We start from the raw sequence: 15,952 nt of genomic DNA on the forward strand, positions 1-15,952 counted from the left end.
ATACCTGAGCAGACAACTCCAACATCTTCATTATGTCCACAGTTATGTACTGTAAATGGTTGGTGTAGGCAGTCCCATACGCGTTGTTCATTGCCGGTGCATTGCACATCATCCAATACAATTACTCCTTGTCCTTGGCCAAATGCAGCACTGCCATTAAATGCAAGAGCTTGGCCACAATTTAACTGCCGGCATACAACTTGTGCAGCATTCAGATCAAAATAATCATCACACACAGTTCCCCATGCTCCATTATAGAGGATTTCTACACGACCATTACATTGACCATTGCCATTTACCAGTCTTAAAGACAAGTCTGAACCTAGAGAACCTAAAAAAAGGAGAATGGTCATTTCTAAAAACATTTTATTGTAAATTATCTTAAAAAGAACCAGAAAGGTCCTCTACGTGATCACAACCACCAGCATTTGTGTTATTGTTACTAATTACCCTGCTTTTTCATCCCTTTATAGTGTAAACACCTAAATGCAGATTAAAAAAAAAATTATAAATAGTGATGAGCGGACTTTTTTGGAAAACGTTCAACAATCTCAAATTTGGCAGGAAAGCAGCTCATTTGTATTTGTGTTTAGATTTATGAGCATTTTCCCTTAAAACTTGCAATATTCCGGGAACAGTTCAGTAAATGACCGTGATTCCGCTAATGCTTTGTTACGACTTTTTCTTGGATAGCGGTGCTGAATTTTGAGTGGGGGGGGTCTTTAATGTGGGGATTTAATGGGGAGAGGTCAGAGAAGCAACTGACTGTTTTTCATTTTTTTCTTTTTCAAATTTGTTTCTTCTTTATAATAACTTACAATGTGTAGATTCTGGCAGTCAATCACAGCACAAATACCATCCACAATGTCCAGACACAAGTGCTTCTGCAATTGGCTGCCAAAATCACATGTCCCTCTCCTTATAAAAAGTGAAGATGTTGTTGGGGGTGTCCCGATTTTGTCAGTGTAACAGAAGTGAGAGGCTTCTTCTATGGCTGTTGCAAGTTGTCAGATAGTTAGAAATGAGGCTTATTGTCAGCTACTTAAGTTGTATAGAATCCTGTGTAAAATCAACCTTCCGTTATCTAAAATGATTGTGCTAATAGTTAGGAGGCCACATTTCCTAATTACAATAATTTGGAATAATATTGTCTTCCAGGAAGGAGGCTACATTTCCTAATGAACATCGTTTGGACTAACATTGTGGTGCAAGCAGGATGTTATAATTCCTAATAAAAATTCTTTGGGCTAATATTGTGGAGCAGGCAGAAGACCACATTTCCCAGTCATGATGTTCTGGGCTAATATTGTGGTGCCAGCAAGACTCCATGTTAACTAATCAAACTTGCTTCAGCTAAAAAATTTTGGTTTGAAAAGGAGGCCTCATTTCTTTATCTAAATTATTTGTGCTAATATGGTGTTACAGGCAGGTCTTCATATTTCAGAATCTAAATCCTTTCAGCTAATAGTGTGGTCCTGACACCAGCCTGCACTTTTTAATCTCAATCCTTTTTGACAATAGTTTAGTTCATACACACTAAATCTTCTCTTCTATTATTGAAGTGCACGCAGGAGGCAGGAGACCATATTTCCTAATCTAAATTGTTTGTGCTACTATTGTGGTGCAGGCAGGAGGCCACATTTCCTAATCTAAATCGTTTGTGCTAATATTCTGGCGCAGGCATAATGCTACATTTCCTATTCGAAATCATTTGTGCCAATATTCTGGTGCAGTCAGGAGGCCATATTTCCTAATCTAAATTGTGCTAAAATTCTCATGCAGGCAGGAGGACACATGTCCCAATCTAATATTAGCTGAATATTGATTATTATTAGTCAAACATAACATTAATAATTATTATGTAGATTAAAACCCTGTAACAGAAACCCTTCAGCATCTCATTATTGTGGTGTCAATACACCTGACAAAGGCATCCTATTACCATATAAAACCCCTTAACATTTTGGACTTAATGGGGAAGGAACCAAAGTACCTCCAGTCCATTAATATTTTCTTATAATAAAAACTATTGTTTGAGTTAACCTTAGTTGTAGAAAATATGAAAATGTGGATTAATTTAACATCTATGCAAACAAAATGATGTGAGATCACTGAATAAGATTTCATCATTTCGAAAATATACCTGAGCAGACAACTCCAACATCTTCATTATGTCCACAGTTATGTACTGTAAATGGTTGGTGTAGACAGTCCCATACGCGTTGTTCATTGCCGGTGCATTGCACATCATCCAATACAATAACTCCTTGTCCTTGGCCAAATGCAGCACTGCCATTAAATGCAAGAGCTTGGCCACAATTTAACTGCCGGCATACAACTTGTGCAGCATTTAGATCAAAATAATCATCACACACAGTTCCCCATGCTCCATTATAGAGGATTTCTACACGACCATTACATTGACCATTGCCATTTACCAGTCTTAAAGACAAGTCTGAACCTAGAGAACCTAAAAAAAAGGAGAATGGTCATTTCTAAAAACATTTTATTGTAAATTATCTTAAAAAGAACCAGAAAGGTCCTCTACGTGATCACAACCACCAGCATTTGTGTTATTGTTAATAAATACCCTGCTTTTTCATCCCTTTATAGTGTTTAACACCTAAATGCAGATTAAAAAAAAAATTATAAATAGTGATGAGCGGACTTTTTTGGAAAACGTTCAACAATCTCAAATTTGGCAGGAAAGCAGCTCATTGGGAATTGTGTACAGATTTTCGAGCATTTTCCCTTAAACCCAGCAAAATTCCGGGAACAGTTCAGTAATTGAAAGGGATTTCATTAATGCTTTGGTAGGACTTTGTCTTGAAGAGTGGTAATGAATTTTGAGTGGGGGGTCTTTAATGGGGGGATTTAATGGGGAGAGGTCAGAGGAGCGACGGACTGTTTATCTTTCTTTATTTTTTAAAATTTTTTCTTCTTTATATTAACTTAATGTGTGTAGATTCAGGCAGCCCATCACAGCACAAATACCATCCACAATGATGAGACATAAGTGCTTCTGCAATTGGCTGCCAAAATCACATGTCCCTCTCCATATAAAAAGCGAATATGTTGTGTGGGTGTCGTGATGTTGTCAGTGTAACAGTAGAGAGAGGTTGCTTCTATGGCTGTTGCAAGTTGTCAGATAGTTAGAAATGCAGTTTATTGTCAGCTACTTCAGTTATATAGGATCCTGTGTAAATTCAACCTTCCATCATCTAAAATGATTGTGCTAATAGTTTGGTGCAGGCAGGAGGCCACATTTTCTTATCACAATAACTTGGATTAATATTGTGGTGCAGGAAGGAGGCTACATTTCCTAATGAAAATCGTTTGGACTAACATTGTGGTGCAGGCAGGTCGCCATAATTTCTAATTAAAATAGTTTGGTCAAATATTGTGGTACAGACAGAAGGCCACATTTTCCAATCATGATGTTTTGGGCTAATATTGTGGTGCCAGCAATAGTCCATGTTTCCTAATCAAACTTGTATGGGCTGAAATTTTGTGGTTCAAAAAGTAGACCACATTTCTTTATCTAAATTAGTTGTGCTAATATGGTTTTACAGGCAGTTTGTCATATTTCATAATCTAAATCCTTTCAGCTAATAGTGTGGTCCAGACAACAGCCTACATTTTTTAATCTCAATCATTTCTTACAAAAGTTTGGTCCATACACACTAAATCTTCTATTTTATTATTGCAGTGCACGCAGGAGGCAGATGGCCACATTTCCTAATCTAAATCGTTTGTGCTAATATTCTGGTGCAGAAAGGAGGCCACATTTCCTAATGTAAATTGTGCTAAAATTCTAATGCAGGCAGGAGGACACATGTTCTAATCTAATATTAGCTGAATATTGGTTATTAATAGTCAAATATAACATTTATAATTATTATGTGGAATAAAACACTGTAACAGAAACCCATCAGCATCTCATTATTGTGGTTTCAATACAACTCACAAAGGCATCCTACTACCACATAAAACCCCTTAACATTTTGGATTTAATGGAAAAGGAACCAAAGTACCTCCAGTCCATTAAGATTTTCTTAAAACATAAAATATTTATTGTTTGAGTTACCCTTAGTTGTAGAAAATATGAAAATGTGGATTAATTTAACATCTATGCAAACAAAATGATGTGAGATCAATGAATAAGATTTCATCATTTTGAAAATATACCTGAGCACACAACTCCAACATCTTCATTATGTCCACAGTTATGTACTGTAAATGGTTGGTGTAGGCAGTCCCATACGCGTTGTTCATTGCTGGTGCATTGCACATCATCCAATACAATTACTCCTTGTCCTTGGCCAAATGCAGCACTGCCATTAAATGCAAGAGCTTGGCCACAATTTAACTGCCGGCATACAACTTGTGCAGCATTCAGATCAAAATAATCATCACACACAGTTCCCCATGCTCCATTATAGAGGATTTCTACACGACCATTACATTGACCATTGCCATTTACCAGTCTTAAAGACAAGTCTGAACCTATAGAACCTAAAAAAAAGGAGAATGGTCATTTCTAAAAACATTTTATTGTAAATTATCTTAAAAAGAACCAGAAAGGTCCTCTACGTGATCACAACCACCAGCATTTGTGTTATTGTTAATAAATACCCTGCTTTTTCATCCCTTTATAGTGTTTAACACCTAAATGCAGATTAAAAAAAAAATTATAAATAGTGATGAGCGGACTTTTTTGGAAAACGTTCAACAATCTCAAATTTGGCAGGAAAGCAGCTCATTTGGATTTGTGTTTAGATTTATGAGCATTTTCCCTTAAAACTTGCAATATTCCGGGAACTGTTCAGTAAATGACTGTGATTCCGCTAATGCTTTGTTACGACTTTTTCTTGGATAGCGGTGCTGAATTTTGAGTGGGGGGGTCTTTAATGAGGGGATTTAATGGGGAGAGGTCAGAGAAGCAACTGACTGTTTTTCATTTTTTTCTTTTTCAAATTTTTTTCTTCTTTATAATAACTTACAATGTGTAGATTCTGGCAGCCAATCACAGCACAAATACCATCCACAATGTCCAGACACAAGTGCATCTGCAATTGGCTGCCAAAATCACATGTCCCTCTCCTTATAAAAAGTGAAGATGTTGTTGGGGGTGTCCCGATTTTGTCAGTGTAACAGAAGTAAGAGGCTTCTTCTATGGCTGTTGCAAGTTGTCAGATAGTTAGAAATGCAGCTTATTGTCAGCTACTTAAGTTGTATAGAATCCTGTGTAAAATCAACCTTCCGTTATCTAAAATGATTGTGCTAATAGTTAGGAGGCCATATTTCCTAATTACAATAATTTGTAATAATATTGTCATCCAGGAAGGAGGCTACATTTCCTAATGAACATCGTTTGGACAAACATTGTGGTGCAGGCAGGATGTCATAATTCCTAATAAAAATTCTTTGGGCTAACATTGTGGAGCAGGCAGAAGACCACATTTCCCAGTCATGATGTTCTGGGCTAATATTGTGGTGCCAGCAAGACTCCATGTTTCCTAATCAAACTTGCTTCGGCTAAAAATTTTTGGTTTGAAAAGGAGGCCTCATTTCTTTATCTAAATTATTTGTGCTAATATGGTGTTACAGGCAGATCTTCATATTTCAGAATCTAAATCCTTTCAGCTAATAGTGTGGTCCTGACACCAGCCTGCCCTTTTTAATCTCAATCCTTTTTGACGATAGTTTAGTTCATACACACTAAATCTTCTCTTCTATTATTGAAGTGCACGCAGGAGGCAGGAGACCATATTTCCTAATCTAAATTGTTTGTGCTACTATTGTGGTGCAGGCAGGAGGCCACATTTCCTAATCTAAATCGTTTGTGCTAATATTCTGGCGCAGGCATAATGCTATATTTCCTATTCTAAATCATTTGTGCCAATATTCTGGTGCAGTCAGGAGGCCATGTTACCTAATCTAAATTGTGCTAATATTCTCATGCAGGCAGGAGGACACATGTCCCAATCTAATATTAGCTGAATATTGATTATTATTAGTCAAACATAACATTAATAATTATTATGTAGATTAAAACCCTGTAACAGAAACCCTTCAGCATCTCATTATTGTTTTGTCAATACACCTGACAAAGGCATCCTATTACCATATAAAACCCCTTAACATTTTGGACTTAATGGGGAAGGAACCAAAGTTCCTCCAGTCCATTAATATTTTCTTATAAAAAAACTATTGTTTGAGTTAACCTTAGTTGTAGAAAATATGAAAATGTGGATTCATTTAACATCTATGCAAACAAAATGATGTGAGATCACTGAATAAGATTTCATCATTTCGAAAATATACCTGAGCAGACAACTCCAACATCTTCATTATGTCCACAGTTATGTACTGTAAATGGTTGGTGTAGACAGTCCCATACGCGTTGTTCATTGCTGGTGCATTGCACATCATCCAATACAATAACTCCTTGTCCTTGGCCAAATGCAGCACTGCCATTAAATGCAAGAGCTTGGCCACAATTTAACTGCCGGCATACAACTTGTGCAGCATTTAGATCAAAATAATCATCACACACAGTTCCCCATGCTCCTTTATAGAGGATTTCTACACGACCATTACATTGACCATTGCCATTTACCAGTCTTAAAGACAAGTCTGAACCTAGAGAACCTAAAAAAAAGGAGAATGGTCATTTCTAAAAACATTTTATTGTAAATTATCTTAAAAAGAACCAGAAAGGTCCTCTACGTGATCACAACCACCAGCATTTGTGTTATTGTTAATAAATACCCTGCTTTTTCATCCCTTTATAGTGTTTAACACCTAAATGCAGATTAAAAAAAAAATTATAAACAGTGATGAGCGGACTTTTTTGGAAAACGTTCAACAATCTCAAATTTGGCAGGAAAGCACCTCATTGTGATTTGTGTACAGATTTTCGAGCATTTTCCCTTAAACCCGGCAAAATTCCGGGAACAGTTCAGTAATTGAAAGGGATTTCATTAATGCTTTGGTAGGACTTTGTCTTGAAGAGTGGTAATGAATTTTGAGTGGGGGGTCTTTAATGGGGGGATTTAATGGGGAGAGATCAGAGGAGCGACGGACTGTTTATCTTTCTTTATTTTTTAAATTTTTTTCTTCTTTATATTAACTTAATGTGTGTAGATTCAGGCAGCCCATCACTGCACAAATACCATCCACAATGACCAGTCATAAGTGCTTCTGCAATTGGCTGCCAAAATCACATGTCCCTCTCCATATAAAAAGCGAATATGTTGTGTGGGTGTCGTGATGTTGTCAATGTAACAGTATAGAGAGGTTGCTTCTATGGCTGTTGCAAGTTGTCAGATAGTTAGAAATGCAGTTTATTGTCAGCTACTTCAGTTATATAGGATCCTGTGTAAAATCAACATTCCTTCATCTAAAATGATTGTGCTAATAGTTTGGTGCAGGCAGGAGGCCACATTTCCTTATCACAATAACTTGGATTAATATTGTGGTACAGGAAGGAGGCTATATTTCCTAATGAAAATCGTTTGGAATAACATTGTGGTGCAGGCAGGTGGCCATATTTCCTAATTAAAATTGTTTGGTCAAATATTGTCGTGCAGGCAGAAGGCCACATTTCCCAATCATGATGTTTTGGGCTAATATTGTGGTGCCAGCAATAGTCCATGTTTCCTAATCAAACTTGTATGGGCTGAAATTTTGTGTTTCAAAAAGGAGACCACATTTCTTTATCTAAATTATTTGTGCTAATATGGTTTTACAGGCAGTTTGTCATATTTCATAATCTAAATCCTTTCAGCTAATAGTGTGGTCCAGACAACAGCCTACATTTTTTAATCTCAATCATTTCTTACAAAAGTTTGGTCCATACACACTAAATCTTCTATTTTATTATTGCAGTGCACGCAGGAGGCAGAAGGCCACATTTCCTAATCTAAATCGTTTGTGCTAATATTCTGGTGCAGGCAGGAGGCCACATTTCCTAATCTAAATTGTGCTAAAATTCTAATGCAGGCAGGAGGACACATGTCCTAATCTAATATTAGCTGAATATTGGTTATTAATAGTCAAACATAACATTTATAATTATTATGTGGAATAAAACACTGTAACAGAAACCCATCAGCATCTCATTATTGTGGTTTCAATACAACTCACAAAGGCATCCTACTACCACATAAAACCCCTTAACATTTTGGATTTAATGGAAAAGGAACCAAAGTACCTCCAGTCCATTAAGATTTTCTTAAAACATAAAATATTTATTGTTTGAGTTACCCTTAGTTGTAGAAAATATGAAAATGTGGATTAATTTAACATCTATGCAAACAAAATGATGTGAGATCAATGAATAAGATTTCATCATTTTGAAAATATACCTGAGCAGACAACTCCAACATCTTCATTATGTCCACAGTTATGTACTGTAAATGGTTGGTGTAGGCAGTCCCATACGCGTTGTTCATTGCCGGTGCATTGCACATCATCCAATACAATTACTCCTTGTCCTTGGCCAAATGCAGCACTGCCATTAAATGCAAGAGCTTGGCCACAATTTAACTGCCGGCATACAACTTGTGCAGCATTCAGATCAAAATAATCATCACACACAGTTCCCCATGCTCCATTATAGAGGATTTCTACACGACCATTACATTGACCATTGCCATTTACCAGTCTTAAAGAAAAGTCTGAACCTAGAGAGCCTAAAAAAAAGGAGAATGGTCATTTCTAAAAACATTTTATTGTAAATTATCTTAAAAAGAACCAGAAAGGTCCTCTACGTGATCACAACCACCAGCATTTGTGTTATTGTTAATAAATACCCTGCTTTTTCATCCCTTTATAGTGTAAACACCTAAATGCAGATTAAAAAAAAAAATTATAAATAGTGATGAGCGGACTTTTTTGGAAAACGTTCAACAATCTCAAATTTGGCAGGAAAGCAGCTCATTTGGATTTGTGTTTAGATTTATGAGTATTTTCCCTTAAAACTTGCAATATTCCGGGAACAGTTCAGTAAATGACTGTGATTCCGCTAATGCTTTGTTACGACTTTTTCTTGGATAGCGGTGCTGAATTTTGAGTGGGGGGGTCTTTAATGAGGGGATTTAATGGGGAGAGGTCAGAGAAGCAACTGACTGCTATTCATTTTTTTCTTTTTCAAATTTTTTTCTTCTTTATAATAACTTACAATGTGTAGATTCTGGCAGCCAATCACAGCACAAATACCATCCACAATGTCCAGACACAAGTGCTTCTGCAATTGGCTGCCAAAATCACATGTCCCTCTCCTTATCAAAAAGTGAAGATGTTGTTGGGGGTGTCCCGATTTTGTCAGTGTAACAGAAGTGAGAGGCTTCTTCTATGGCTGTTGCAAGTTTTCAGATAGTTAGAAATGCAGCTTATAGTCAGCTACTTAAGTTGTATAGAATCCTGTGTAAAATCAACCTTCCGTTATCTAAAATGATTGTGCTAATAGTTAGGAGGCAACATTTCCTAATTACAATAATTTGGATTAATATTCTCATCCAGGAAGGAGGCTACATTTCCTAATGAACATCGTTTGGACTAACATTGTGGTGCAGGCAGGATGCCATAATTCCTAATAAAAATTCTTTGGGCTAATATTGTGGTGCAGGCAGAAGACCACATTTCCCAGTCATGATGTTCTGGGCTAATATTGTGGTGCCAGCAAGACTCCATGTTTCCTAATCAAACTTGCTTCGGCTAAAAATTTTTGGTTTGAAAAGGAGGCCTCATTTCTTTATCTAAATTATTTGTGCTAATACGGTGTTACAGGCATGTCTTCATATTTCAGAATCTAAATCCTTTCAGCTAATAGTGTGGTCCTGACACCAGACTGCACTTTTTAATCTCAATCCTTTTTGACAATAGTTTAGTTCATACACACTAAATCTTCTATTTTATTATTGCAGTGCACGCAGGAGGCAGAAGGCCACATTTCCTAATCTAAATTGTTTGTGCTACTATTGTGGTGCAGGCAGGAGGCCACATTTCCTAATCTAAATCGTTTGTGCTAATATTCTGGCGCAGGCATAATGCTACATTTCCTATTCTAAATCATTTGTGCCAATTTTCTGGTGCAGTCAAGAGGCCATATTTCCTAATCTAAATTGTGCTAAAATTCTCATGCAGGCAGGAGGACACATGTCCCAATCTAATATTAGCTGAATATTGATTATTATTAGTCAAACATAACATTAATAATTATTATGTAGATTAAAACCCTGTAACAGAAACCCTTCAGCATCTCATTATTGTGGTGTCAATACACCTGACAAAGGCATCCTATTACCATATAAAACCCCTTAACATTTTGGACTTAATGGGGAAGGAACCAAAGTACCTCCAGTCCATTAATATTTTCTTATAATAAAAACTATTGTTTGAGTTAACCTTAGTTGTAGAAAATATGAAAATGTGGATTAATTTAACATCTATGCAAACAAAATGATGTGAGATCACTGAATAAGATTTCATCACTTCGAAAATATACCTGAGCAGACAACTCCAACATCTTCATTATGTCCACAGTTATGTACTGTAAATGGTTGGTGTAGGCAGTCCCATACGCGTTGTTCATTGCCGGTGCATTGCACATCATCCAATACAATTACTCCTTGTCCTTGGCCAAATGCAGCACTGCCATTAAATGCAAGAGCTTGGCCACAATTTAACTGCCGGCATACAACTTGTGCAGCATTCAGATCAAAATAATCATCACACACAGTTCCCCATGCTCCATTATAGAGGATTTCTACACGACCGTTACATTGACCATTGCCATTTACCAGTCGTAAAGTCAAGTCTGAACCTAAAAATAAGGAGAATGGTCATTTCTAAAAACATTTTATTGTAAATTATCTTAAAAGGGAACCAGACAGGTCCCCTCTGTCCTCCCAACCACCAGCATTTGTATTATTGTTACTAAATACCCTGCCTATTCAGCCTTTTATAGTGTTTAACAACTAAATACAGATTTTAAAATTTTTTTTATAAATACTGATGAGCGGACATTTTCAGAAAGCGTTCAACAGTCTCAAATTTGGCATGAATGCAGCTCATTGGGATTTGTGTACAGATTTTCGAGCATTTTCCCTTAAACCCGGCAAAATTCCGGGAACAGTTCAGTAATTGAAAGTGATTTCACTAATGCTTTCTTAGGACTTTGTCTTGAAGCGTGGTAATGAATTTTGAGTGGGGGGTCTTTAATGAGGGGATTTAATGGAGAGAGGTCAGAGGAGCGACGGCCTGTTTTTCTTTCTTTCTTTTTTAATTTTTTTTCTTCTTTATATTAACTTAATGTATGCAGATTCAGGCAGCCAATCACAGGACAAATACCATCCACAATGACCAGACATAAGTGCTTCTGCTATTGACTGCCAAAATCACATGTCCCTCTACATATAAAAAGCGAATATGTTTTTTGGGTGTCGTGATTTTGTCAGTGTAAAGGTACTGTCACGCTTAGCGATGCACGAGCGATCCCGACCAGCGATATGACGCGGTCAGGATCGCTGGTGCATCGCTAAGTGGTCGCTAGTGAGTTACCACACAGGCAGATCTCACCAGCGAGATCGATGTGGTCGGGGGTCGCTACTTACCTGTCAGACGAGGCGATGAAGACGTCCTCCTGCCCGCGTCCACGCGTCGCTCGTCTCTCCACAGGAAGCGCCGCTGGAAGCTGATGACGAGAAATAGTCCTGGACGTTCTCACGCGATCAGCGATAACCAGCGGGGGAGCGGGTCGTAGGTAAGTATCAGACATAGCAATATCGCTAGCAATATCGCTATAACATCACAAGTTATAGCTATATTGCTAGTGATATCGCTAAGTATGACAGTACCTTAGCAGTAGAGAGGCTGCTTCTATGGCTGTTGCAAGTTGTCAGATAGTTAGAAATGCAGTTTATTGTCAGCTACTTCAGTTATATAGAATCCTGTGTAAAATCAACCTTCCATCATCTAAAATGATTGTGCTAATAGTTTGGTGCAGGCAGGAGGCCACATTTCCTTATCACAATAACTTGGATTAATATTGTGGTGCAGGAAGGAGGCTCCATTTTCTAATGAAAATTGTTTGGACTAACATTGTGGTGCAGGCAGGTGGCCATATTTCCTAATTAAAATTGTTTGGTCAAATATTGTGGTGCAGGCAGAAGGCCACATTTCCCAATCATGATGTTTTGGGCTAATATTGTGGTGCCAGCAATAATCCATGTTTCCTAATCAAACTTGTATGGGCTGAAATTTTGTGGTTCAAAAAGGAGACCACATTCCTTTATCTAAATTATTTGTGCTAATATATATTTTTACAGGCAGTTTGTCATATTTCATAATCTAAATCCTTTCAGCTAATAGTGTGGTCCAGACAGCAGCCTACATTTTTTAATCTCAATCATTTCTTACAAAAGTTTGGTCCATACACACTAAATCTTCTATTTTATTATTGCAGTGCACGCAGGAGGCAGAAGGCCACATTTCCTAATCTAAATCATTTGTGCTAATATTCTGGTGCAGGCAGGAGGCCACATTTCCTAATCTAAATTGTGCTAAAATTCTAATGCAGGCAGGAGGACACATGTCCTAATCTAATATTAGCTGAATATTGGTTATTAATAGTCAAACATAACATTTATAATTATTATGTGGAATAAAACACTGTAACAGAAACCCATCAGCATCTCATTATTGTGGTTTCAATACAACTCACAAAGGCATCCTACTACCACATAAAACCCCTTAACATTTTGGATTTAATGGAGAAGGAACCAAAGTACCTCCAGTCCATTAAGATTTTCTTAAAACATAAAATATTTATTGTTTGAGTTACCCTTAGTTGTAGAAAATATGAAAATGTGGATTAATTTAACATCTATGCAAACAAAATGATGTGAGATCAATGAAAAAGATTTCATCATTTTGAAAATATACCTGAGCAGACAACTCCAACATCTTCATTATGTCCACAGTTATGTACTGTAAATGGTTGGTGTAGGCAGTCCCATACGCGTTGTTCATTGCCGGTGCATTGCACATCATCCAATACAATTACTCCTTGTCCTTGGCCAAATGCAGCACTGCCATTAAATGCAAGAGCTTGGCCACAATTTAACTGCCGGCATACAACTTGTGCAGCATTCAGATCAAAATAATCATCACACACAGTTCCCCATGCTCCATTATAGAGGATTTCTACACGACCATTACATTGACCATTGCCATTTACCAGTCTTAAAGACAAGTCTGAACCTAGAGAGCCTAAAAAAAGGAGAATGGTCATTTCTAAAAACATTTTATTGTAAATTATCTTAAAAAGAACCAGAAAGGTCCTCTACGTGATCACAACCACCAGCATTTGTGTTATTGTTAATAAATACCCTGCTTTTTCATCCCTTTATAGTGTTTAACACCTAAATGCAGATTAAAAAAAAAATATATAAATAGTGATGAGCGGACTTTTTTGGAAAACGTTCAACAATCTCAAATTTGGCAGGAAAGCAGCTCATTTGGATTTGTGTTTAGATTTATGAGCATTTTCCCTTAAAACTTGCAATATTCCGGGAACAGTTCAGTAAATGACTGTGATTCCGCTAATGCTTTGTTACGACTTTTTCTTGGATAGCGGTGCTGAATTTTGAGTGGGGGGGTCTTTAATGAGGGGATTTAATGGGGAGAGGTCAGAGAAGCAACTGACTGCTTTTCATTTTTTTCTTTTTCAAATTTTTTTCTTCTTTATAATAACTTACAATGTGTAGATTCTGGCAGCCAATCACAGCACAAATACCATCCACAATGTCCAGACACAAGTGCTTCTGCAATTGGCTGCCAAAATCACATGTCCCTCTCCTTATAAAAAGTGAAGATGTTGTTGGGGGTGTCCCGATTTTGTCAGTGTAACAGAAGTGAGAGGCTTCTTCTATGGCTGTTGCAAGTTTTCAGATAGTTAGAAATGCAGCTTATTGTCAGCTACTTAAGTTGTATAGAATCCTGTGTAAAATCAACCTTCCGTTATCTAAAATGATTGTGCTAATAGTTAGGAGGCCACATTTCCTAATTACAATAATTTGGATTAATATTGTCATCCAGGAAGGAGGCTACATTTCCTAATGAACATCGTTTGGACTAACATTGTGGTGCAGGCAGGATGCCATAATTCCTAATAAAAATTATTTGGGCTAATATTGTGGTGCAGGCAGAAGACCACATTTCCCAATCATGATGTTCTGGGCTAATATTGTGTTGCCAGCAAGACTCCATGTTTCTTAATCAAACTTGCTTCGGCTAAAAATTTTTGGTTTGAAAAGGTGGCCTCATTTCTTTATCTAAATTATTTGTGCTAATACGGTGTTACAGGCAGGTCTTCATATTTCAGAATCTAAATCCTTTCAGCTAATAGTGTGGTCCTGACACCAGCCTGCACTTTTTAATCTCAATCCTTTTTGACAATAGTTTAGTTCATACACACTAAATCTTCTATTTTATTATTGAAGTGCACGCAGGAGGCAGAAGGCCACATTTCCTAATCTAAATTGTTTGTGCTACTATTGTGGTGCAGGCATGAGGCCACATTTCCTAATCTAAATCGTTTGTGCTAATATTCTGGCGCAGGCATAATGCTACATTTCCTATTCTAAATCATTTGTGCCAATATTCTGGTGCAGTCAGGAGGCCATATTTCCTAATCTAAATTGTGCTAAAATTCTCATGCAGGCAGGAGGACACATGTCCCAATCTTATATTAGCTGAATATTGATTATTATTAGTCAAACATAACATTAATAATTATTATGTAGATTAAAACCCTGTAACAGAAACCCTTCAGCATCTCATTATTGTGGTGTCAATACACCTGACAAAGGCATCCTATTACCATATAAAACTCCTTAACATTTTGGACTTAATGGGGAAGGAACCAAAGTACCTCCAGTCCATTAATATTTTCTTATAATAAAAACTATTGTTTGAGTTAACCTTAGTTGTAGAAAATATGAAAATGTGGATTAATTTAACATCTATGCAAACAAAATGATGTGAGATCACTGAATAAGATTTCATCATTTCGAAAATATACCTGAGCAGACAACTCCAACATCTTCATTATGTCCACAGTTATGTACTGTAAATGGTTGGTGTAGGCAGTCCCATACGCGTTGTTCATTGCCGGTGCATTGCACATCATCCAATACAATTACTCCTTGTCCTTGGCCAAATGCAGCACTGCCATTAAATGCAAGAGCTTGGCCACAATTTAACTGCCGGCATACAACTTGTGCAGCATTCAGATCAAAATAATCATCACACACAGTTCCCCATGCTCCATTATAGAGGATTTCTACACGACCGTTACATTGACCATTGCCATTTACCAGTCGTAAAGACAAGTCTGAACCTAAAAATAAGGAGAATGGTCATTTCTAAAAACATTTTATTGTAAATTATCTTAAAAGGGAACCAGACAGGTCCCCTCTGTCCTCCCAACCACCAGCATTTGTATTATTGTTACTAAATACCCTGCCTATTCAGCCTTTTATAGTGTTTAACAACTAAATACAGATTTTAAAATTTTTTTTTATAAATACTGATGAGCGGACATTTTCAGAAAGCGTTCAACAATCTCAAATTTGGCATGAATGCAGCTCATTGGGATTTGTGTACAGATTTTCGAGCATTTTCCCTTAAACCCGGCAAAATTCCGGGAACAGTTCAGTAATTGAAAGGGATTTCACTAATGCTTTGTTAGGACTTTGTCTTGAAGCGTGGTAATGAATTTTGAGTGGGGGGTCTTTAATGAGGGGATTTAATGGGGAGAGGTCAGAGGAGCGACGGCCTGTTTTTCTTTCTTTCTTTTTTAATTTTTTTTCTTCTTTATATTAACTTAATGTATGCAGATTCAGGCAGCCAATCACAGCACAAATACCATCCACAATGACCA

The 15,952-nt window shown here is 37.1% G+C and overlaps 1 protein-coding gene across 1 annotated transcript in view; it reads right to left on the reverse strand.

Moving 5' to 3' along the window:
- LOC141059751 (scavenger receptor cysteine-rich domain-containing protein DMBT1-like) overlaps positions 1-15,952 on the reverse strand; it is a 29,891-nt gene that overhangs the window by 7,904 nt on the left and 6,035 nt on the right. Inside the window, exons 4-13 of the mRNA XM_073555885.1 lie at positions 15,092-15,409; positions 12,952-13,278; positions 10,584-10,831; positions 10,313-10,413; positions 8,820-8,851; positions 8,379-8,699; positions 6,334-6,654; positions 4,189-4,515; positions 2,144-2,461; positions 5-322 (exon numbers count right to left, since the gene is read on the reverse strand). Coding sequence (XP_073411986.1) covers positions 5-322; positions 2,144-2,461; positions 4,189-4,515; positions 6,334-6,654; positions 8,379-8,699; positions 8,820-8,851; positions 10,313-10,413; positions 10,584-10,831; positions 12,952-13,278; positions 15,092-15,409 — 2,631 coding nt within the window. The remainder of the gene's footprint in view (positions 1-4; positions 323-2,143; positions 2,462-4,188; positions 4,516-6,333; positions 6,655-8,378; positions 8,700-8,819; positions 8,852-10,312; positions 10,414-10,583; positions 10,832-12,951; positions 13,279-15,091; positions 15,410-15,952) is intronic.

This window comes from Dendrobates tinctorius, unplaced genomic scaffold (genome assembly GCF_039654945.1).
Source record: "Dendrobates tinctorius isolate UK_male_01 unplaced genomic scaffold, ASM3965494v1 ptg000230l, whole genome shotgun sequence".
NCBI classification, from domain to species: domain Eukaryota; kingdom Metazoa; phylum Chordata; class Amphibia; order Anura; family Dendrobatidae; genus Dendrobates; species Dendrobates tinctorius.